The sequence below is a fragment of the Mustelus asterias genome, chromosome 1 (genome assembly GCF_964213995.1).
Source record: "Mustelus asterias chromosome 1, sMusAst1.hap1.1, whole genome shotgun sequence".
Taxonomy (NCBI): Eukaryota; Metazoa; Chordata; class Chondrichthyes; order Carcharhiniformes; family Triakidae; genus Mustelus; species Mustelus asterias.
The window spans coordinates 107,499,441-107,525,393 of record NC_135801.1 but is presented as its reverse complement, the minus strand read 5'-3'; the positions used below and the strand labels follow the sequence as shown (position 1 = coordinate 107,525,393).

General features: G+C 41.1%; 1 protein-coding gene across 1 annotated transcript in view; it reads right to left on the bottom strand.

The window, feature by feature from the left end:
- Positions 1 to 25,953, bottom strand: part of LOC144495886 (LIM and calponin homology domains-containing protein 1-like) — a 355,764-nt gene that overhangs the window by 68,998 nt on the left and 260,813 nt on the right. The window contains 5 exon segments of the mRNA XM_078216622.1: positions 5,170 to 5,287; positions 5,290 to 5,323; positions 10,132 to 10,258; positions 18,618 to 18,653; positions 23,410 to 23,742. Coding sequence (XP_078072748.1) covers positions 5,170 to 5,287; positions 5,290 to 5,323; positions 10,132 to 10,258; positions 18,618 to 18,653; positions 23,410 to 23,742 — 648 coding nt within the window.

The window sequence follows — 25,953 nt, the reverse complement described above, 5'->3', positions numbered from 1 at the left end:
GGTTTAAATATTTCACTTTATCATAGAATCATAGAATTCCTACAGTGCAGAAGGAGGCCATTTGGCCCATTGAGTCTGCACCGACCACAGTCCCACCCAGGCCTTATTCCTGTAACCCAATATATTTACCCTGCTAATCCCCCTGACACTCGGGTCAATTTAGCATGGCCAATCAACCTAACCCACACATCTTTGGACTGTAGGAGGAAACCGGAAGACCTGGAGGAAACACACGCAGACATGGGGAGGGAAATTTCACAGTTACTTCATTGCAGTGTTAATTTCCTTCTTACCTTAAATGTTAATGTAAGCCTTACTTGTGACTAATAAATAAACTCTAACTTTAGAATGTGCAAACTCCACACAGTGGCCCAGGCCAGAATTGAACCCAGGTCCCTGGCGCTGTGAAGCAGCAGTGCTCGCCACCGTGCCACCCAACCTATAACCAGCCTTTCTCAGAAACAGTCCAAAGATGTGCAGGTTAGGTGGATTGGACATGCTAAATTGCCCCTTAGTGTCAGAGGGACTAGCTAGGGTAAATGCATGGAGATTTTGGGGATAAGGCCTGGGTGGGATTGTGGTCGGTGCAGACTCAATGGACCAAATGGCCTCCTTCTGCACTGTAGGATTCTATTTTGATGTATTGAATGAAGCAGATCAGTTCCACATAATCTGCCCCAGGTGGAACAGGAGAAATTTGGGTCAGGTGCCCATTTTACACCCCATCTCCGATTTACCAAACTAAATTAGAATAAAAAAGACATTTCAGAAAGCTGGACAGTGGTGTTCCCCAAGGGTCAGTGCTTGGACTACATAGAGGAATAGAGTAAAATTTCAAAATGTGCCTACGATACCAAACTTTGAGATATGGCAAACAGCGAGGATGGTAACAATCGACTGCAACAGGATATAGATTAGCAGAATGACCAAACAAATGACAAAAGGAAATTAATGCAGAGAAGTTTGAGGTGATGAATTTTGGCAGAAAGGATAGAGGGGGCAATATAAACTTAATGACACAGTTCATAAGAGCGTGGAGGAATGAAGGGATCGAGGGATTTGTGTGCATAGATCTTTGAAGGTGGTAGGACATATTGAGAGAGTAATTAGCAAAGCATATGGGATCTTGGGCATCATAAATAGAGGTATTGAATACAAAAGCAGGGTAGTTGTGCTGAACCTTTATAAAGCTCTAGTTAGGCCACAACTGGAATATTCTATCTAGTTCTGATCACCACATTTTAGGATGGATGTGAAGGTCCTTGAGAGGATGCAGAGGAGATTTACCAGAATGGTTCCAGGGATGAGGAATTCTACCTAGAAGATTATACTGGGGAAGCTGGGCTTGTTCTTTGAGCAAAGAAGAGATTTGATAGAGATGTACACAATCATGACAGTTTTGGATAAAGTAGGCAAATAGAAGTTATTCATATCAGTTGATGGTGAAACGACTGGGAAACAAGGAGCTTTAAGGTCTTGAGAGGTGTGAGGAAGAACATTTTTTATATAGTGAAATGGTATTGACCTGGAACTCGCTGTCTGCTAAGGTAAGGGAAGAAGAGGTGATAAATGATTTCAAAATGAGGTTAGGTATCACTTGAGAGAAATAAACTTACATGGGTACAGAGATAGAGTGAAGGAATGGGACTAATATGGAAAGGATGCATAAACTAGATGGGTTGAATAGCCTCCTTTTGTGCTGTAATGACACAATGGGCTGGAAATTGCTGTCGAGGGGAGAAAAAGAGGCAGGGAATGAGAATTCTGAAATGGCTACCTGATTCTTGCCAGCCACCATTTTAGCCATGTAAGAAACGTGGGGGTTGTCACCCAATGGGTACAAAATCAGATGTCAGGACTTCCATGCTGCCTACTTCAATTCTGTATTTCCTGGAGTTTGAAATGTTCAGTGAGGCAAATGAGTTTCTGAAACCTGTGTGAACCATGTACATGAACAACGGGGGAAGCCTGTTCTGGATCTGGGAATATTTTGATAGGTAAGGGTGAAAGGTTGTTGGCAACAGAGGTTGAGAATACAGTTGACATGTGACCTGTGAACTTTGTTTTGATTGATAGTTTCATGAGAAGTTCATAGGATTATGTTCTTTTGAAGATGTTTTTGAATGGCTGTTATTTATTTTAACAGAGTTATGAGCACTTAAGAGATTATTTTTTTCAAGCGGAATTTGAATGTTTGATTGACAGCTTTATGAGCTGCCATGGAGATGAACGTTTTTTGAAAAGGTTTTTGAGTGGCTGTTTGTTCATTTTGACTGTTTCACGAGCATATCAAAAACTTTCCAAAGTTCTATCTATGATGGGTGAGTGGACATGATGGGATAAGAGGGCATATTGGAGGGTGTGAAGGGTGAGGGCTAGGGTGAGTAACATTCAAGTACACAGTATGGTGGCAGTATGGGAACAAGGAAGTAAGTCAACAACTTTGATTTTAACTTTGCAGACTGGCCATTGCTGCTGGGTGTTTATAAAACACTTCAATAGCAGATCAATTGATGAAGTTGTCAGTGGTACCAAAAATTGAGATTGTGGAGAAGGGGCCCAGACTCAGAAGACTCAAGAACTCAACAATTTTAAGAACTGGACTTGGAGAAAGTGTCCCAATGAACGGAGGCAACCTTCTACCCACACACCCCTCCTGACTACCCCCCCCCCCCCCCCCCCCCCCCCCCCCCCCCTCCAACGCTCACCTCGGCATCCGTCCACCTCCATCCCCACCTCAGGTCTACTTTCAGAGGCAAGGCTCCTGACTCAAGCCTGACCCCAACACCCAACAAATAAAATATTGTCACTGCTACTCGGGAATTGAGTTAATGTAATCAGGAAATGGTCTGATTTACGACCCGCCTCCAAGGGGAAAATTAGATTGTATGACATAAGGGTAGATGGTGTTGTAGTGGTAATATCAGTGGGCTACTAATCCAGAGGCCAAGGCTAATACTCTGGAGACATGGGTTCAAGTTCCACTACAGCAACTGGTGGAATTTGAATTCAATTCATTTTTAAAAACGTGGAATAACTAATCTCAATAATGGTGAGCATGTTGTAAATACCCATCTGGTTAACTGATATCCTTAAGGAATATTAAGAATTCTCACAACACCAGGTTAAAGTCCAACAGGTTTATTTGGAATCACAAGCTTTTGGAGCGCTACCCCTTCATCAGGTGACTCACCTGATGAAGGAGCAGCGCTCCGAAAGCTCGTGATTTCAAATAAAGTTGTTGGATTTTAACCTGGGTGTTGTGAGAATTCTTACTGTGCCCCCCAGTCCAACGGCAGCATCTCCACATCATATCCTTAGGGAAGGAAATCTACCGTTCTTACCTAGTTTGGCCTACACGCAGCTTCAGAACCAAAGCACTATGGTTGATTCTTAGCTGCCCTCTGAAATGGCCTGGCAAGCCACTCAGTTCATGGGCAATTAGATATGGGCAATAAATTCTGGCCTTGCCAGCAACGCCCACATTCCATGAAAGAGTAAAAAATAAAAATTGGCCAAATTATTAGATATCACCATTACTTCCTATTTCATTCATGCTACAGGTCTCTCAGTAACTCATTATTATACTTTCTAATACTTGTTAAAATTTGTTTCAAGTTTTGGGATAATGAGACAATAGTTGAATATAATTCAGTGAGGCATTTCAGGGGCTATTCTAAGTACCGGTAAGCTTCTATATGGATATCTTGGTCGCTCAGCAGATGGCACTGGTAAATATGGTTCTATCTATTGTGGATACTGGGTGAGTGGACATGATGGGATGAGGGGGCATGTTGGGGTGCATGGGCATGGAACAGCTTTGGAACAAGGTAGCATGTCAATCACTTTGATTTTAACTTGGGAGCCTGGCCTGTGGTAGAGAGTATTTAAAACCCCCTGTAATGTAAGATCAATTCAAGAAGTTGTCACTGATGCCAAAGAACATAAATTGTGGGACAGTGTCAAAGACTCAGAAGAATCAAAACTATTTGAAAGAACTGGACTTGAAGAAAAGCTGCCCTGGGTTTTGAAAATGAAAAAGTGAGTTAGTCCTCCAAATTTCTACGCTTAAAGGTTTCCCAATAAAGGATATGGAGGAGAATAGTTGAAATAGTGAATGTTGAGTAAAAGTTTAAAATGTTATAACTGGATCCTCACTGTCTATAGAATAACGTCCTTTTTCTTGTGGACCTGTAATACAAGTCTTGCCATTACTTTCATTTATTAAAATAATAGCCATTTTCTGTCACTGGTTGTCCTGGCTTTATTATATTGCAACATAAATCAGCTTCAGTGAGGGGAATTTAAACCTTTTTGACCCACCAAGCATGGTGAAGTAGTCAGTAAAGGGCAAGAAACTCAGAGGGCAGGATTTTCTCCACACGTTGTGGAGTTTATTGAAAGGTTTGGCTTCCAGTCAGCCAATGAGCACTGGAGATCAGCTGGGAGGCTGATCCATTCCTGGGGTCAGGGGTCTGATCACAGGAAGTTTGATCCCCAGGGTCTGCCTCGGGGTTGGGGGTGGATCTAATCCTTGGAGGATGGTGCAGTCATGGGGTCAGGGAATCCAATCCTGGTGGTGGAGGGGGTAGGTCAATGAAGGTATGGATGGCGAGCAGGGACCCAAGCCCTGTGAGGAGCTGTTGGCTTGGTGGGAAATGGAGGTCTGATCCCAGTGTGGGGTGGAGGAGGTGCATTGTCGGGAATGTAAAACCTGAGAGATTGGAGGTCTCGAGTGGAGAGGAGAGGAAGGGGAGGTCAGAGGCCTGAGGAATGAGAGACCTCAAAGTGGGAGAGGGCATCGGCATTGGGATGGCTGGAGGAAGATCAGAAGGGTCAAGGAGTGTACGCGATTCCAGGGTTTGGTGAGGCAGATATGCTGGATCCAATAGGCAAATGGAAATATTGTAACAATTAAATTGTCCATTTACCTTCTGAAAGTGGATTGGTCCTCGCCCCCATCCTATCCCTATTAAACTGGGAAATGGACAAGTTAGAGGAAGGTTGTGGTCGGGATTTAAACCTTTAATACTTTACATCCCGCCTAGCCTCAACCCACCGTTTTTGAGGGGTTAAAATTCACTCCATCGTACCAATTATTGACAAATATGCTTCACAATGAATGGAAAACATGATAATTTTGGACAACATTACATAAAAATTTCATACTTTTCCTCCACAATTTCTTTGTATGTTTTAATGCTCTTCCGTCTTTCTGAATTGCGATCCCCACTCATTATCTTTTCCACAATATCTCGTTCCTCCTTCCGTTTGATAAGGTCCTGGAAGCACTCCTCCTCCGATTCTTCCAGCGAGCCAGGTCCTGCATAAAAATAGTAATAGATCAGTAATGTTGGGGATGGGGTCTCCGATGTCCATGGAGGGGAGGGGAGGCTGTATTTGGCCCAGGAGGGTTCTGTCAGCAGAGCTGGGGTTTTTTCCAGTTTTCCTGCACATGTTCAGCTTGTGGCTCTCATCTGAGCTGCTGGCTGTCTGGTGAATTAGGCCCTGTCCACTGCCTCTAGCGGCTAGAAATGGTCTAGCCTATATTTTCAAAGACTGAGTGCATATGATGGAGGGGTGGGGGAAATTGGCCCAAAAAATGGATCAGGAACTTTCCCGTTTTCACGCCAGCTGGACACTTTAAAAAAACTTCATAAAATTCCGCTCGCTGTCTCCATTGCAGCACTAGCATAAGCCACCCAACATGTGACTGCTACAATGGAAGCTCAGACTAAGGTCAAATATCTCTGCATGTTCTCATGCAAACATAGTTTGGAGCCATGAAGGCTCAGACTGCTGCCATTGTGGCTGTGGATCTCAGTGCTCAATGGACTTGCAACTCTCACAGATGCCAGTCTTCAGTCAATTCGATTCACTCCACATTACATCAAGAAATGGCTGAAGGCACTGGATACTACAGAGACAATGAGCCATGACAATACCCCAGCGATAGTACTGAAGAGTTGTACCCCAGAACATGCTGCGCCCCTATCCAAACTGTTCCAGTATGGCTACATGCAAGCAACTACCTGGCAATGTAGGAAACTGCCCAGGTATGTCCTGTACACAAGAATTAGGAGAAATCCAACCCGGCCAATTACTGCACCATCAATCTACTCTTGATCATCAATAAAGTGATGGAAGGGGTCATCAACAGTGCAATCAAGCGGCACTCTCAGTGGGTAGCTCATCTTTGGAGCTTCCTTTCTGGATAGGCAGTGGAAGCAGAGTCTTTAAATGTTTTCAAAGCAGAGCTAGATAGATTCTTGATAAACAAGGGGGTGAAAGGGTATTGGGGAAAGTGGAAGGTTGCAGTCAGAACAGCCATGATCTCATGGAAAGGCGGAGCAGGCCCAAAGAGCCGAGTGGCCAAGCCCAATAATGTGATTTTTCAGGCCCCTCCTGTTCTAGCCCATTCTTAGAGGGCTGATAAAATCCAGTTCATGGTTAGCATGTTGGCCATGTGTGATTGGCTTACACACCAGAGTCATGAACCAGGTGGTCAGTAAACAGCACTTATCATCCAGTAGTTATTCTCTGGTTTGTTGTGCAGGGCTTAAACACTGAGGAAACAATATGATGCAGAACAAAAACATCGTGGCTGCGGCCAGGATAGTGGCCATTCACCAGCATCCTGTACTGACCATAGTTTCCACACCAATAGCAGGTTGAATACATGGTAACCTTTGAGGTTAAAGTACATCACAGCATTTAGATGTGGTGTCTGCAAAGTTGTGTGTGTGGAGTTGATGGCACCTGTACCATGGGCAAACCCCCAGTCCTGACAAACCCAAGATATGTTCCACCTGTTTCTCTCAGGCCACATTCTTGGCATAAAGGGCATTTATCCTCTCTTTGATGTAACAGTGGATGGTGAATTGGGAGATGTTACAGATGTCGCTTGCTCCAACTTGGAAGGATCTAACACAAAAAAATTCAGTGGGACACTATGGAGCCCAATTTTACAGCTGTGCATTTTAAATAGAGTCTTAGAGGAGCAAGGAGCAGGGATTTAAGGGAGACAATTTAAAATCGAGGGGTCTTGGTTGTTGAAGGCATGGCAACCAAGTGAAGGTGGATACACAAATGGCCAGAGTCAAAAGAAATGGACAGTTCACGTAAATTATAGTACTGCAAGAGGTTACAGGGATAGGATGTGTCAAGACCCTGGGTGGATTTAAACATAAAGAAGCCAAATTTAAATTTGAGGCATTGACAGATCAGGGAACCCAAGTAGGTCAGTAATGACAGGAGTGATCAGAGAATGGGATCTAGTAAAGGAAGTGGAATAGCAACAGAGCTTTGTACAAGAATGGATGGTGCCAAGGCGAGCCCTGGGGTAACAGAATTTGGAGGTGATAAAAGCTTTACTGGGGATGGGGCGGGGGGGGGGGGGGGGGGGGGCGGCGGTGGCGGTTGGTTTCAGAGGCAAATGCGTTATGCTGGGGAGTGAATATGGGTGATGATACAGAGACAGAAATAGACAGTTTTGTGACAGAGAGGATATGGCTGGAACTCCTGGGTCAATAAATTATCACCAACAGAGAAGTGCTAGAGGAGAGTAGTGTGGTCAAAATGTCAAAGGCTGTAGAGAAATTGAGGAAGAGAAGGAACATAATGTTCCAGTTACAAATAATGTCATTTAGGACTTTGGCATTGCAGAAGTAGAAATCTGGTAAGAGAGATTCAGATACCATTTGTCATCAGATGGGCTGCTGACCACCCTACATAGCAGAGTGGGCAATCTCAATGTGATACAAATCCTATCACATTATCCTGCCAACATTAGCTAAGTGAGTCTAGTGTAGCATCAGACGGTCTTCTGGAGCCAGCAACCCAGCACAAAATCACTGCAACCCCCTTTCAGGTGCAATTCCTGGAGAATTAATTCAGCCCTGTGATATATGAAATAAATGTAATTATACACACTTGCCTCACATTGACCAATACAACCAACCTAAACCTCTAAAAGTCAGTCACTGCAAAAAATATATACTTTTTATTTAGTAGTGGCTGTAAAAAGATAATATAGAATGGGAAGACTTATCATTACAGAATTGCTACCTCACGTTGTGTGGAAACTTGTTTTCACTTCAAGAGCAATTTTCCAAAAGTGAAATCAGCTGCAGCAATGTAAAATAGCAAAATCTGTTACAGCTTCATTTATGCAGCTTGTTATGTCGGCGAAATAGTTTGACTCTGATGTTTCACCTTGGGTACAAGTGCCAGATGCCAACTTGTTCATTTGAAACTCTTTTCACCACTATTTTGGCAGAGGCATTAACATCCATTTGAATTAGCACTAACACTTCTACTGCAAATTTAGCAACATTGTACAAAGTACTAAGGTACCACATAATGCCATCATTGTATAATGCTGCTACATTAATATAACACATGGAAACCTACAACTGCCAACTTCTCGGTTTCAAATGGGTACTAATTTAGGGGATCAGTTCAAACTATCTGACAACAAGGTGCTAAGAATCAACTATAGCATGTTGGAGGAAGCTTAAGGAGTTCAGGAGCTCTGACCCTTACTATTATCTTCCCATGTTGCTCTTTGCTGCCAGATGGATGGGCAATCGGCACCAGGGAACAAAGAGCAGGGCAGAATGGTACTGGGTATGGTGGTGGGTAAATTGTTGGAAGGTATTTTGAGAGACAGGATCTACAGGCATTTGGAGATGCAAAGACTGATTAGGGACAGTCAGCATGGCTTTGTGAGTGGAAAATCATGTCTCACAAATTTAATTGGGTTTTTTGAAGGGGTAACCAAGAAGGTAGATGAGGGCAGTGCAGTCGATGTTGTCCACATGGACTTTAGCAAGGCCTTTGACAAGGTACCGCATGGTAGGTTGTTGCATGAAGTTAAATCTCACGGGATCCAGTGTGAGTCTAAATGGATACAAACTTGGCTTCTTGACAGAAGCCAGAGTGGTTGCAGAGAGTTGTTTTTCAAACTGGAGGCCTGTGACCAGCGGTGTGCCTCAGGGATCAGTGCTGGGCCCACTGTTATTTGTCATTTATATTAATGATTTGGATGAGAATATAGGAGGCATGGTTAGTAAGTTTGCAGATGACACCAAGATTAGTGGCATAGTGGACAGTGAAGAAAGTTATCTCCAACTGCAACGGGATCTTGATCAATTGGGCCAGTGGGCTGACGAATGGCAGATGGAGTTTAATTTAGACAAATGCGAGGCGATGCATTTTGGTAGATTGAACCAGGGCAGGACTTACTCAGTTAATGGTAGGGCGTTGGGGAGAGTTACAGAACAAAGAGATCTAGGGGTACATGTTCATAGCTCCTTGAAAGTGGAGTCACAGGTGGACAGAGTGGTGAAGAAGACATTCGGCATGCTTGGCTTCATCAGTCAGAACATTGAATGCAGGAGTTGGGACGTCTTGTTGAAGTTGTACAAGACATTGGTAAGGCCACACTTGGAATACTGTGTGTAATTCTGGTCACCCTATTATAGAAAGGATATTATTAAACTAGAAAGAGTGCAGAAAAGATTTACTAGGATGCTACCAGGACTTGGTGGATTGAGTTATAAGGAGAGACTGAATAGACTGGGACTTTTCTCTCTGGAGCGTAGGATGCTGAGGGGTGACCTTATAGAGGTCTATAAAATAATGAGGGGCATAGACAAGGTAGATAGTCAATATCTTTTTCCAAAGGTAGGGGAGTCTAAAACTAAAGGGCATAGGTTTCAGGTGAGAGGAGAGAGATACAAAAGTGTCCAGAGGGGCAATTTTTTCACACAGAGGGTTGTGAGTGTCTGGAATAAGCTGCCAGAGGTAGTAGTAGAAGCGGATACAATTTTATCTTTTAAAAAGCAGTTAAATAGTTACATGGGTATGATGGGTATAGAGGGAAATGGGCCAAATGCGGGCAATTGGGGTTAGCTTAGGGTTTTTTTTTTAAAAAGGGCAGCATGGACAAGTTGGGCCGAAGGGCCTGTTTCCATGCTGTAAACCCCTATGGCTCTATGACTCTATGAATGGGAAGCTAGTGTGGAATCAGGGTTTGCGGATACACAAAACAAGGGGAGGTCTGTATTGCGACAGTTTGTTAGATGGTGTAGATTGATAATGTCAAGCAGTTTTATTTTCCACTCTTACTTCTTGCCATCTGTCCTGGTCTTCACGTAGTCGACTGTGAATTTTGTGTAGTTCCTCATGGCGAGCTTTACCGTGAGGCTGGCTTGAAACATCATCTTCAGGCCTCATATCATTCATGCTGACACTTCTGTAATGCAGGAGGATAGAAATGAGTGTGATAATGCTTTTCCTTTCCTCTCAAAGATGATTTAATTAGGGTATGTTCCTCCTCCACATGAGGGTGCTAGAAATCATCAAATGAAACCCTATTCAGCTGTTTTTTGCAAGAATAATGTTATTTTTACCCATGGGATGGGTTACACCATACAAGAGTTCTACAGTAATCAACTGGAGAAGAGGGCCAAGTTTTATTGTCTCTACATGACAGTTTTTAATTTAAAACCTTTTGTCATTCATTTGGGATTAAGCAAGTATTGGACTAGATTTAAGAAAAATGACAGGCAAAAATTGCATTCAAATAAATTAATTTGCCAAACTGTGCATTTATAAAACATAACAATCTTTGGGTCTAAAACAAAGTACCTTGATCAGCAGTCTATTTCAAAGGACTGACTAATGGCAAGTAGCACTTGAAAAGAACTGTCAAAACTTTCTACAATCCGGAAATACTTCTCTAAGGTTACAAGGCTTTTTTTTAAAGATTATGTAAAGTGTTATTTGAGTATTGGCCAAATGAGCACCGACAAGCCTGAGGTTAGAACATTTTCCTAATTTGCAAAACTGAGAGTTTCATTTTATCTTTATATCAATCCATATCATCAAATAATATCCTAAATGTTCAAGAGAAAGGGGATTTCATGGAGAAAAGTATTTAATATTGCAAAATTGTGCCATGGGATCTCACTCAAAACTTATTCATCCTTACAGGATGTTCCTGGAAAGGAACTACATTTGAACCAAATGAACCATCCAGAAAACAGTTCTACAAAAGTATCCATGACCCAACTTCTCTGATGTTTTCATTTAAAAACAGATGGGTAAAATGTTCACGTTCAAAGTATTTTCCCTTATTATTTTGTATGATTTATGATTTGGAAAGGGAATGAAATGTCCAATTGCAAGTGCTTCAAGTTTTGTTGGCTTCACTATATTCTCAGAGGTTTAAATCCACAATGGGGAATGATCATGCGTAATGTTTTGCACTGAATCTATTAAAATGTTACAAGCCATGCAGTTTAATAAAATGTGAACCAAAGTAAAAACAGACAAAATGACAGCGGCAGCACTTGAGAGACTTGTGATTTTTTTTAACATCAATACAAGGTTTACGGCTATCAGGTGAGCCAACACAGCAGCAGCATCCCCTTCCAACCCACACTAAACATGTTGCCACACAACATATGGGATAATAATAATGTTTCTGCAAAAGAAGATATTACAGAAGAACCTACCTTTGTATCCACCCATAGAAATATGCTGCATTTAAGATTAGTGGCATTAAAGGACTTTGACTGAATGTGCAATTAATTTGCTTGTGATTATGTAAAAATAATAGTATTGCAATAATGTATTATTGTTCATTCATTTATTGTTTGACTGAAAAGTTCCGACAACTTCAGTGGTTGATATTTGGTTTTTTTAAGAGCATAAGTACCTTGAGAAATGTATCTTAGTGAGAGCTACTGTACTGTACAGATGTGCAATTATCATTGACACAGCACCCTACTCTATAGAAGAATAGAATATCTTAATGTCCTTGTTGAAAATATGATAAAAATGTTGATAGCTGATCTGAACTGAAAGCTATTATTCCTGTTCACTCACAAGTCCATTCTTGATCAGTGTCGATAGTTCCTTCTTCACTGGAATACTTACATCTGGAAACTCATCTATGAATTAAAGATTGAAGTTTACTCCATTGACTAAACAAGCTTATTCTCTGATCCACATCGAAACTTCCTTTCTGATCGCCCCAATCAAGAGGCCTGTTGTAACTTTGATTGTGTAAATCTTCAAAAATAATTCCACAACATCTGTGCATTCTAATTTGCAGGAAGTAATCTAGGCTTGTCACCTGGATTAGAATTATAAAGTGTAAATCTGATTGCTCTGAATAGACTGAGGTCACTATCTAAGCAACAATATAAAGGTTTCATAGATTAGACCCCCTCCAAAACTCTCACTGATTTAAAGTTTGCTCCCACCCAGTGTACTTATCACCTCATCCTGCCCTTCAGCAGCTTTTGTTCATTCCAAATGATTTGTTGCCATCTCCCATTGAAGTCTTATCTTCCTCCGACTGCCACAGAATATGCAGTTGCTGTCAGGAAGCTGTGCAATCTGCATGTTTTGGTAATAATTACAATTTTCAAACACTCCCCATGACCAATTATTTTTAAAATTATTTCTCTCCTGAAAGTAAATTTTCTGATCAAAAACTTTGTGACACGGTACACTATACCATGCTGTCTCCTATATGATCCTAATTCAATCCAGAAATTTTTAGTATTCTTTCCCAAATGCAATGTAAAAATTTGCTGCCTGAGGAATTGAGCTCTGATTCAAGCCAGTAAGCCTCATTGAATATGTACCGAGATGAATAAAAATAAAGCACATTGGGTAGAAATTCCATGTAAATTCTCCCTAGTTCCCACTGTACCTCTGGTAAATGATTGGTGGAAACATCAGAGAAACAACAGAATCTGGTACGTTTCTAGCTACTGGTGTAAGTGCATCCTTTACATGCTGACAGCTTCAAAATCAACTGCTGCTACCTAGTACTGTTCCAGTCCTGCAAGTACAAGAACAGAATTGTAGCTTTCCTTTTTAAATAAGATAAGATTAGATTAAAAGCAGACCATCTGAAGCACTGCTCAAAGTAAATGAAATCCTAAACTGTTAAACACAGATGGGCATGATTCAACTGCAAAGATTGTGTGGTGTCTCTTTAAAGCCACAACATATACAATAAGTAAACACAGCTTGAAGTCAAGTAGCATCCCATTGCAGATTGGAAAGACCTCTCTTTTTCAGGGTTCTGAATCAATTACCTTTCTTGCATAAACTTTACGGCACAGAAGGAGACCATTCAGCCCAACAGGCCTATGCTGGTGCTCATGCTCCACACAAGTCTTCTCTAACCTTCATATATCCAAATATCTTACCCATATATCTTTCTATTCTTTTCTTCCTTATGTACTTTACCAGCTTCCCTTTGAATGCATCTATGCTATTTGTTTCTATTACTCCAACGGATAGGGAATTCCACATTCTAAAGGCTCTCTGGGTATAAATATTTCTCCTGAATCCCTTATTGGATTTATCTTATCTTGATGGCCCCTAGTTCTGGGGCCAGATTTTCATCTTCGAGTTTGGACTATTCCGGACATTGCAGTCCTGGCCTCTAAAAGGCAGCTCCTTTTGGATCTCCAGTAGTAAGGTGTGAGCTGGAGTTGGAGCTGCCACCTCACAAGGCAAGCTCAAGGCAGCAATGGAGGCAGAGAAATGACACGGTAAACAGGATAGAAGCTCCACCGCCAATGATTGGACATAGTCCAGTTGTATACATGATTGTTAGACCCTCTAACTCTCAGTCCCCCTCAATCTCCACCAACCCCCATGCCCACTTACCCAGTATTTATACAACCGATGAGCCAAATAACACTGGCAAGTCTTTGAAATGCCCATGAAATAAAAACAATCAGCCATTCAAAAATCCCTTTGAAAAAAATTATTGTAATACTGTCAGTCAAATAAGGCAGTGAGAGTCTCATGGAAGAAGCCTTTGATCCACTTAACAACTGTTAATCTTGTGTAAATAAACAAACAGGTATTGAAATGCCGCTTTAAAGAAAAATAAACTTATTGCAAGTTAATAAAACTGATAATCAAACAAAGCTACAGCTCCCTTCAAGTTATGTAAACAAGCTACTTTAGGACTGAATGCATTAGTTAGCCTTGGAGTTCAGCCAAGCATTCATAATGCTGGCCATCTGGAAACTGTATCAACAGAAGCAGGCTGAACAGATGATCATGTATTCTGTTTTGTGGCATTTAACATGCACACATCCTTGCTGTACAATTTTTCATTGATCATTGAAGTCAAATTTGATTAAACTCTAAAACGTCACTCTTTAAATAATCTTTCAGAACAGAATGTCCTACTCATTGTTTGGTTTTGTCTTGCAGCCTATTTGATTTAGTTATCATGCTTTGCTGCCCTTACTCTACAATAATTTTCTTTGTTCATTTTAGTGAAAGTGTAAATGTGAGTTTAAAGAATGATATTGTAGTTATGATTCTTACAATTCTATTTACCCCATTTTGCAAAAATAAATCACAGGCAAATCTTCATTGTCTGCTACTTATTGTCACCAGCTATTTGCTATAACATATATGGAAATATCTTAGAAATTTTAGTAACTCACAGAATCAACAACAACCTGCCTGCTTCCCCTCATTGGGAGCAACATTTCAAGGCATTGTACAAGGGGAAGATACAATGCCAATTTGGAAGTGTGAAGCTTCACAAGAACTGGAAAGCTAAATACACAGTCAACAAATGTAGGAGAGAGATATAAGACCTTCTTCTCAACAATGTTGCACAAACTCACTGTATAATGTTGTTTATACGGGCTTTTGGATCTTGTGTCTGATTTACTTCCAGTAGAAAATGACACCAGACTCCAAGCAATGGCATTTTGCATCACACCCATTTGAAGCTGAACAGTTAGTCTCCCAAAGAGTCACTTCTTCATGTAACACCATTGTGTTTTAGCACTTTTCCAATGCACTTATGCTTCTAAATGATTCTGCCCCACCACCACCTGAATATTTCTCATCAGTATTTACTGTTGAGAAAGATATGGATGTTAGGGAACTTCGGGAAATAAATAGTGATGTCTTGAGGAGTGGAAATATTACAGAGGAGGTGCTTGAAGTCTTAAAGCAGATCAAGGTAGATAAATCCCCGGGACCTGATGAAGTGTATCCCAGGACATTGTGGGAGGCTAGGGAGGAAATTGCGGGTCGCCTAGCAGAGATATTTGAATCATTGATAGTCACAGGTGAGGTGCCTGAAGATTGGAGGGTGGCAAATGTTGTGCCTTTGTTTAAAAAGGGCTGCAGGGAAAAGCCTGGGAACCTCCACAGGCCAGTGAGCCTCACATCTGTGGTGGGTAAGTTGTTGGAAGGTATTTTGAGAAACAGGATCTACAAGCATTTGGAGACGCAAGGACTGATTAGGAACAGTCAGCGTGGCTTTGAGTGGAAAATCATGTCTCACAAATTTGATTGAGTTTTTCGAAGGGGTAACCAAGAAGGTAGATGAGGGCAGTGCAGACACAGGTTAAAGAAATGTGTATTGTCTCCAGACAGGACAGCCAGTGAGATTTAACCTGTGTCTAATGCTCCCTCCACTTACATTGTCTGTATCTTTAAGACTTGATTAGCTGTAAAGATTCGCATTCTAATCAGTATTCTGTAACTTGATTTTGTGTCTCTGTGTGCCTTGTTTGTGAGCAGATATCCACTCCATCTGACGAAGGAGCAGCGCTCCGAAAGCTAATGGCATTTGCTGCCAAATAAACCTGTTGGACTTTAACCTGGTGTTGTTAAAACTCTTACTGTGTTTACCCCAGTCCAACACCGGCATCTCCACATCTTGATGACAGAAGCCAGAGGTGGTTGTAGAGGGTTGTTTTTCAAATGGAAGACCTCAGGGATCAGTGCTGGGTCCACTGTTATTTGTCATTTATACTAATGATCTGGATGAGAATTTAGGAGGCATGGTTAGTAAGTTTGCAGAAGACACCAAGATTGGTGGCATAGTTCTCAGTAAAGAAGGTTATCTCCGATTGCAACGGGATCTTGATCAATTGGGCCACTGGGCTGACGAATGGCAGATGGAGTTTAATTTAGATAAATGCGAGGTGATGCATTTTGGTAGATTGAACCAGGGCAGGACTTACTCAGTTAATGGTAATGCATTGCGGAGAGTTACAGAACAACGAGATCTAGGGGTACAGGTTCATAGCTCATCGAAAGTGGAGTTACAAGTGGACAGAGTGGTGAAGAAGGCATTCAGCATGCCTGGTCAGAACATTGAATACAGGAGTTAGGACATCTTGTTAAAGTTGTACAAGACATTGATAAGGCCACACTGTGTACAGTTCTGGCCACCCTATTATAGAAAAAATATTATTAAACTAGAAAGAGTGCAGAAGAGATTTACTAGGATGCTACCGGGACTTGATGGTTTGAAGTATGAGGAGGGGCTGGATAGACTGGAACATTTTTCTCTGGAGCGTAGGAGGCTTAGGGGTGATCTTATAGAGGTCTATAAAATAATGAGGGACATAGATCAGCTAGATAGTCAATATCTTTTCCCAAAGGTAGGGGAGTCTAAAACTAGAGAGCATAGGTTTAAGGTGAGAGGGGAGAGATACAAAAGGGTCCAGAGGGGCAATTTTTTCACACAGAGGTTGGTGAGTGGCTCGAACAAGCTGCCAGAGGTAGTAGTAGAGGCGGATACAATTTTGTCTTTTAAAAGGCGTTTAGACAGTTACATGGGTAAGATGGGTATAGAGGGATATGGGCCAAATGCGGGCAATTGGGACTAACTTAGGGGTTTAAAAAAAAAGAGCGGCACGGAGAAGTTGAGCCTGTTTCCATGCTGTAAACCTCAATGGCTCTATGACTCTATGACCACCTCCACTGATTCATATTGTGCTTTGAACATTTCAGTGCTGATTTAACCAAATTGCTGGCCAGAGCTCATACTTTGATTTCAATTTCACAAAAACAATTGATCAAGAACAAACATTAAAGTTTACTTTGCATGCAAAACAGCATAATCCAAAATCACATGCACCAGCAGAGAAAGAATTAGACTGTCAAGAAATGCGTTTTTACAACTTCCCTAAAGCTAGAATACCAGTTCTTATTTCAAAGAAGTAGACAGCACAGAATGAGGCTATTCAGGTTGATGAACTAGCTGTCCACTTAGTGTTACTGCCTGGCTTTTTCCCCATAGCCCTGGAAATAAGGAACAGGAGCAGACATAGGCCATTTGGCCCCTTGAGCCTGCTTCACCTTTCAGTAAGAATAAATTGATCTTGTTTCAAATACATATACAATTCCCTTTTGAAGGCTTTGCACAGAATTATTGAGAACACATTTCATATTTGTGAAGATGCAAGTATGGAAAACTTGAGTCATTGGATGTAAAATGTCCAAACCCAGCCAAGAAAATACAATGTGTTCCAGGTACTGGTGCCCCTGCCTGATCCTTGTGTCTTGCCAACTCTTCCTAAATCTCCTACCCCAAACCGTTTCTACTTTACAGCATGGTATGTGCTTGCATTCTAGTGTTAAGTGATGTTGAATTTAAATGTTCCAGTTGCTTTCGAGTGTGGTCTGCAAAGGTCTGTAGCTACATAGATACAGAGAATACACATGGGAATATGGGAGTACAAGTGAAAGCTAACTAGAAATATAAAAACAGATAGGAAGAGTTTGTACAAGTATTTAAAAAGGAAAAGAGTACCTAAAGTAAGTGTTGTTCCTCGAGGCAGTGAGTCTGGGGAATTAATCATAAGAAATAAGGAAATGGAAGAAGCAAATGATTAGGAAAGCAAATGGAATGTTGTTGTTCATTGCAAGAGGAATGAAATATTAGAGTAGGAAAGTTTTGCTGCAGTTGTTTGGGCATTGGTGAGACCACATCTGGAGTACTGTGTACAGTTTTGGTCTCCTTACTCAAGAAAGGATATAATTGCATTAGAAGCAGTTCTGAGCAGGTTCATTCGACTGATTCCTGCAATGTAGGGTTTATCTTATGAGGAAAGGTTGGACAGGTTGGGCCAATCTCCATTGGAACTTAGAAAAATGGGAGTTGATCTTACTGAAACATATAAGACCCTGAGGAAACTCAACAGGGTGGATGCTGAAAGGATGTTTCTCCTTGTGGATGAGATGAGAACTAGGGGACACAGATTAAAAATAAGATGTCTCCCATTTAAGATGGAGATGAGGAGAGTTTTATTCTCTCAGAGGATCATTACTCTGTGAACTCTCTTACGTGGAGGCTGTATCATTGAACATTTCTCAGACTGAATTAGATAGATTCTTGATTGACGAGTGTCAAAGGTTACAGGAGGTAGTCAGAAAAGTAGAGTTGACAATCAGATCAGCCATAAATGGCGGAGCAGGTTTGTCGGGTCAAATACTCCTGTTCCTAATTCATATGTTTGTAAGTTACGCAATAGTCTAATAGCAATTGGCAATCATTAGCAAGAACTGCAACTTGGGAAGATCATTCCATTTTCAGTTCTCCCCAAATCTGATGTATGTTTATAAGTGACAGTCACCTGTTTCTTATAAAATGCTTTATTGTCAGTAATCCCCGGCTGTGTGTTATATATAGTTAAAGCAGTTAAACACGCAAGCCCAGAGAAACTCATTATTCTTGGTGGTTTAGTAAGCAGTTGCAAATACTGATCAAGCACATGCAGTTCCACAATTTTAAAACACAAGATACCACTTACCCTGTATCATCAGACAGGGCATCTGTAGGACTGTATCTACAGGACCAAATATAAAGAACACACAGAACATTTACAAGAAAACATAAGAAACATCAAAATGCATAAAATTGAGATCTTCAAAAATGCACAATGGAAATTTGTTTGTATGACAGGTGTTTAATGTTTTAATTGATAGCGGGTCCAAAGCTCCAGTCTCCCTGGGACAGTAAGTCACTGTACTGGGATAATACACGCTTATGATTCTATTACTGAAAATTAAACTTAGATACCAGGTATAAGTTCATCATTGTAATACTCATTCTACAATATAAAAATAAACACCTTAAATGTTTCCCTGTTATCTCTCTCTTCCAAAATGTCTTTTTTTATTATTCATTCATGGGATTTGGGCCTTCCTGGCCAGGCCAGCACTTATTGTCAGTCCCTTATTACCCTTGAGAAGGTGGTGATGAGCTTCTTTCTTGAACCGCTGCAATCCATGCAGCATAGGTGCAACCACAGTGCTGTTATGAAAGGAGCTCCAGGATCTTTACCCAACAATGAAGGAACAGCGATATATTTCCAACTCAGGATGGTGAGTGGCTTGGAGGAGAACATCCAGGTGGTGATGTTACCATGTGTCTGCTGCGCTTATCCTTCTAGATGGTAGCAGTCATGATCTTGTAGATGGTACGCACTGCAGACACTGCGTTGGGGTGATGGGAGTGAATATTTGTGGGTGAGGTGTCAATCGAGTGGGCTACTTTGTCCTGGATGGTGCTGAGTTTCTCGAGCATTGTTGGAGCTGTGCTCATCCAGGAAAGACAGGCTTTCGGGTGTAATCCTATTGAATGTCAAGTGGCGATTCTTAGATACTCCCCTGTTGGAGAAGGTCATTGTCTGGCAAATCTGTAGCGTAAATGTTATTTGCCATTTGTTAGTCCAAGCCTGAATATTGTCCAGGTCTTGCTGAATTTGGACAAAGACTGCCGAAGTGGTTTTCCTAATTGGTCACCATAAGGTTAACAGAAGATCAGCAAATCCTCATTTACGTTTCCACCCAAGTTGTTTGGCCATCTGGAAGATGCCCAAGGAAACTCCCAGTGTTTTATGTTAATATTAGCAGTTTTAATGTTAGCTGTTTCTTACCTAATTGATCTATTCTGGTGCATTAATGGTTTTAAAGCTATTTTTAAACTATTTTTCACTCTTTTCATCCTGAATTATGTCATACAATTTAGGGGTTGATGTGAATTCCACAACATTGCTTATTAAATGGCTGAAAGCTAATTGCTGATAATTGCTGATTTGACGAATGAAAACCAAAACATTTTGGAATGACAAGACCTGGCTGATCTTTGATGTGGGAAAATATAAAGCAAGAAGCAGCTCTATCCTAATGTTTCTTTCTTTATTCTCTTGTGGGTTGTTTTGGGCATCACTGGCAATTCCCCTTGAACTAAGGGCTGCTAAGAGCACATTGCTGGGTCTGGAGTCACATGTAAACAGATGTGGAAAAGATGGCAGATTTCCTTCCTTCTCTAAAGTGCATTAGTGAACTCGATGGATTTTTATAATTCCTGAGGTTAGCTTTATAGTCCAGATTAATTAATTGCATTTAAATTCCACCAGCTGCCATGATGGGGTTTGAATCCATGTCCCCAGAGCATTAGGCTGGGCCTCTGGATTAGTAGTCCAGTGACATTTTCACTACACCACCATCTCCCTTTCTACACAACCATTGGCAGTTTCTGGAGGTCAGCACCCCAGCAGCGGAACCACAGCATTGAAGAAGGATTCCATTTGGCAGCTGAATCAATGTATGTACAGTTAATACAAGAGTAATGGGCAGCATTACGAGCAGTATGGGAAGATCAAACTAAAGGGAGGGGAGAAATTGCTGATGGGCTGATCAATCCTAACCAAGTGGGATGATCTCAAAGATTCTGACCACAGAATCAAAAATGCTTGTGTTAAGTATGAAACGGAACCAGATAACAAAAAGAGGAGGAAAATGGCTTTGGCCTTGATTTCCCATCCCTAGGCAGGGTCAAAATTCATCAGGTGGGATTTGAGAATGGCAGATGGGACCTGGATCCAAGATTAACAAACCTTCTTGATGCTGCCAATTTTCTTCAGCGTGGATTAAGGATGTGTTGGCCACCCACCAATGTCTCAACATTGGCAGCACCATCATGGAAATGGGCTTTTCAGATCTTCCTCAATTTTTCTGGAATCGGACTGGTTTTGGAAGGCAATGTGAGGCAGCACAGAGGTACCATGGACCATGGGGGATCCGTGGTATGGCACTGGCAACAGTATGGAAGTTAAGTTCAAAAGGTATTGCCATATGTCAGAATGAACTGCTGTATCATAAGTTATATATATTTTTAATAGTGTGTTATGATCCCCGTAAATATGGATATCTTTTTAAAAGAAAGGAATCCATGTGATGGCAATCAGGAGATTTCACTTTTTAAAACAATTACTGTAACAAACTGACTAAACAAACACAATTCAAATATTAATTAACAGGTGAATTATTATCTGATCCTTTTAAATGGTCTGGTTGGCTCTGGCAAAACTGTAACTGTAGCAATGTGGGTGTTGTCCATTCCACAATCTCCACTCTCCCTGCATTCAGCTCCCTGTATAAAACACATAGTATTCCTGCTCTATACTGGGAGTCTTCAATTTGCCTTTTCACCAGGATATGGTGAAACTGCAGGATCTGATTCCAGCTGTAGTTTGACCACACAATTAGCTACCTATTGACCCTTTGTTTTTTAACTTTCATCTCCGTGGTAACTTCAGATCACATGGGCATCTCTTGGAACTAAAATGTTTTCTAGGAAGTCCAATTACACCCTTTTCTGAATTCTCCCTAGTTTACTTTGGAATTAAAGTACACTCGTGAAAGGAAACAAGCAGGCTTTTCCCCAAGGCGCAAAGGTAATCTCAAGTGATGATAGGACATTGCTTTGAAAACGTAAGTGATAATTAAATTAGGTGGTATCCAGGTTGTCACTTTTGAGAGCTGACAAGCTGCTGAGGGAATGAACAGTATTATTAAAGTTTTCAGATGCATCAGCATGTATTTATCTATTGGATAAAGTGCTCTTCTACATTGCACAATAGTGAAATCCCTATCTGATGATGTTAAACGTGTCCTCGACATTGGTTTCCCTGCAAAATTCAGCTTAGCCATCAGTTTGGTTGTTTAAAAGCTTTGAGAGTTGACTTTGAGAGTTGACTGAGCTTTTGACTGTGTTCAAAGGCTTCAATGGCTTCAGCTCAGGAGTTCTTGTTGATGTAGTGGTTCAATGGAATCTCACTTTGAATGCTAGGTTGACTTCAAAAACCATTCATGGATTTAGTTTGGCAAGAGTCGTATAATATGATTTCCTATGAGTGCTTGGCTGACTTCCAAACTTGCTATTCAGGGGTTGTTGACACAGCTGTTTGTTGGTTTGTTTTGACATTTTTATGAGCTGTTAAGAGAATAGTGTTATTTTAATGGATATATAAGTAATTCTTGTTGATTTTGACAGCTGTATGGTACTAAGTATACTTCCTGGTCCTCATTCTTCAATTTTGACAGCTGTATGGTACTAAGTGTACTTCCTGGTCCTCATTTTCCATGATGTGGAGATGCCGGCGTTGGACTGGGGTAAACACAGTAAGAAGTTTAACAACACCAGGTTAAAGTCCAACAGGTTTATTTGGTATTTTCCAGTCACTGATTTTAATGGGCATGCCTAAATTCTCCATACATTTTTCAGGTATGGAAAGCTCTCTGGCAGGAACATAAAAGATAAAAACAACTATTTATTTAAATGCTTGACAATAATTCATATACTCTTGTATTAACATTTGAACAATTTAAAAATGTATTAACTGCTCAAACTATCCAAGTAAGGAAGGCTTTTACACAAAGTGGATTGTTCCAGTGTTAATTTATAGCCAGTAGTTCATAATTGGCACGTATCACCACTGGAAGGTCAATCCCAGACATATCCCCCAATCTCAGACAATCATTCTGCCTGAAAACATTTCCCTATTTCATTTCAGATTTCTACCTTCTCACATCCTCTTGCAGCAAGTTATGTTGATAATCAGATTTCTGTAATTTTACGAGAAAGTAAGCACTCGCAACATCAGGTGACATTAAATCAAACCTGTGGCTCTGGTGATTGAGCTAAAGTCCAAATGTCCACTACCAGAATGCACATTATCTCATAAACAAAGAGATTTGTGTGATTATCCTTCAGTTGTCCCTTGTTACTGTGTTTTATGCTTCTGAAATGCTGGTTAGATCTGTAATTAAATATTTTGCATAGAATGCTCCTGTATGTGATAGTGGACCCAAGGCAACACACCCTATGCCTGGTGTCAGCCAAACAAAGCAGCTTTATTTTTAGGGACTGACATCCATTCAGATTAAAATTATTGCCCATGTATTCAAATTTTAATAGTTCTAGGACAAAGGAATTTCCAAGGTGCAGAAAAAGTACCACAAGCTGGGTGTTAAGACATAACAAGCTATCAAATTTTAAAAACTGATTTTTGCTGTTATCACTCGGACATGAAAACATAAAAAATACAGTCCTATTTACCTTTTATATTATTTTTGTAAATATTTCTACAATGCCTTGATGAGTCAAGGTGACACACAGACAAGACAACTGCAAACACATGCTAAGTGTTACTTGGTTCAACACACACATTTCCACACTTGCAATGAGTTTAAGTGCACTTCAGGCTCCAGCCCACAGCAACTGTTTAGTTAAATGAAACAAAACAAAAAGCTCACGTCCACAGAGATCCCTTCTTGGGTTTGTTCATTTTCTTTGCATCCTTCTCAAGTCCATCATTGATTCCACTCTTTGACTGGCCTTGCTGTGAACTGGGGACCGGGAGGAACTTATTAAAGACAGCACTGCTCTGCTTAGAGGTGGATTTTATCCGCCTGCTCATCATGTCATCTTTCTCTAGATCTGGGATCCTCTCTTCGTCATCTTCCTCACTGGAATCATGACTGCTTTCACTCAGAGTTACAGTCTGGACAACCAGGACAGGAGAAGGGGTTCTTCGAAAATACTCAGCTGTGCATGTGTCACTAAGGAAAGTCTCTTCCGGTTTATAGCTATGGAAGAAGAGGTAAATTAAGAAAGGAAGGAAGGCACCAACTAATGGGAAATAAGGTAACAACAGAACAAGATGGTTAGATAAGAAATAAAACATTCGCTTCATGTTTACAGTCTACGGGATACAACTTCAGCGGATAAAGACTTAAAAAAACAAATTTGTTCCTTTAACATGTCCTGGGAGAATGAATGCTGCTTCACTGTATCTATTATTATGGTGGAAATGGTGGTTATCACTGTAGTTACAGGGATGGGTACAGAACTGTTCTAAACCTCAATATTTACCCCTACCCCAATGAGCAGGAGGTAGTTGGAACTGGCGGAGTTGTGGGGGATGGGGGTGAATTAACTCTAAAAAAAGGGGACATGTCCCCAACCCACCATGTACCCACCTGTGGCATGGCACAAGGTGTACCTGTATCATTCTGGCGAGATGAAACTTCGTTATCACATTTAAATCAAGCTTCAAAGGTGCAATTTAATTTCAATTTAACTGCTGCTGGCTGGGTTTCCTAGCGCTTGGGAAACCCAGGGGGAAATAGAGGCACAAGGGATCTCATAGAAATTTATAAAATTCTGACAGGGTTAGACAGGATAGATTCAGAAGGAATGCTCCCAATGGTGGGGGAGTCCAGAACTAGGGGTCATAGTTGACGATAAGGGGTAAACCTTTTAGGACCAAGGTGAGGAGAAATTTCTTCACCCAGAGAGTGGTGAATGTGTGGAATTCACTACCACAGAATGCAGTTGAGGCCAAAATGTTGTCTAATTTCAAGAAGAAATTAGATATAGCTCGTGGGGCTAAAGGGATCAAGGGATATGGGAAGAAAGGGGGGATTGGGATATTGAATTCGATGATCAGCCATGATCAAAATGAATGGCGGAGCAGGCTCGAAGGGCCGAATGGCCTACTCCTGCTTCTAGTTTCTATGTTTCTATATGTTTCTATTAGGAGTACTGGCTCCAAATGGTCAAGCCTTTTAATAGCAATTCATGTGGCTCAGGAGAGCTTCCCCAACCCCTCAAAAATATCTTCAGCCCTCTCCATTCAGCTGATCGTGGCCTCCCTCCACCAGCCTCAGCTCTGCAATCACAATTGCTGTGGATTGCCGCCAAAACTTTCTGGCTGTGGCCTACTGCCATTTGTTTTCCCATCCGGTGGTTTGGTAGGCTGCCAGGCAGGAAACAGAAGAAATAAATTATAGCAAGGCATTAAATTCAGCAGGATTTCCAGATGGCGGTGGTATAGTGGTATTGTCACTAGACTAGTATTCCAGAGGCTTATAGGCTAACATTCTTGTGGAACAGGGTTCAAAGTCCACACACAACAGCTGGTGGAATTTAAATTCAATTAATAAATCTGGAATATATAACTAGTCTCAGTAATGGTGACCAGGATAACTATCGTTGATTGTTGTAAAAAAACAATCTGGTTCACTAATGTCCTTTAGGGAAGGAAATCTGCTGTCCATCCCTGGTCTGGCCTACATGTGACTCCAGACCCATAGCCAATGATTAACTCTTAATTGCCCTTTGAAATGATGTGAGGCAAGCCACTCTGTCCCAGAGTGAATAGGGATGGGCAACAAATGATGGCCTTGTCAGCGACACCCACGTCCCATGAAAGAATAAATTTAAAAGACTCCTCCACTTGCTCCCACACTACTAACCTATATCATCCCCTCCTTATGTGCTCATAAATATCGGGGCCATATGACTTTTAGGTCTAATGTAAAAGAGTGGTTTCTCTGATTTGCAACCACACAATGACCAATAACTACGGTGACTATCCCATGGGAAGGAATCAATGCATTCAGAAGCAGGGGAGGTGTGGACAGTGAGGTGGGAAAGTATAAAAATAGCAGAAAAAACACAAAGAAAAACCCATTAAGGATTAAATAAAAGGAGTTTAGAATGATATTAATGATGAAGTCTACATTGACCCAGTCCTTGGTTTGGGAGAGGTTACTGGTTTGGTTGTGCTGTGATTAGTTTGATTCTTGGGTACTCGATTGTCAGGGTCTGTCCTCAACACAAGGGAATGACTTTATTTTTTATTGAGACTAGATTTGAGGTTAGAAACCTCACAGCTAGCAGTATACTTGGGTTACATGGAGATTTGCTGATTGTTTGGCCAAGTATTACTCTCTTAGAGCCACAGAGTTTTATGATTTATTCTACTAAATCAAAGCTCTACCAATTCTCCGTAA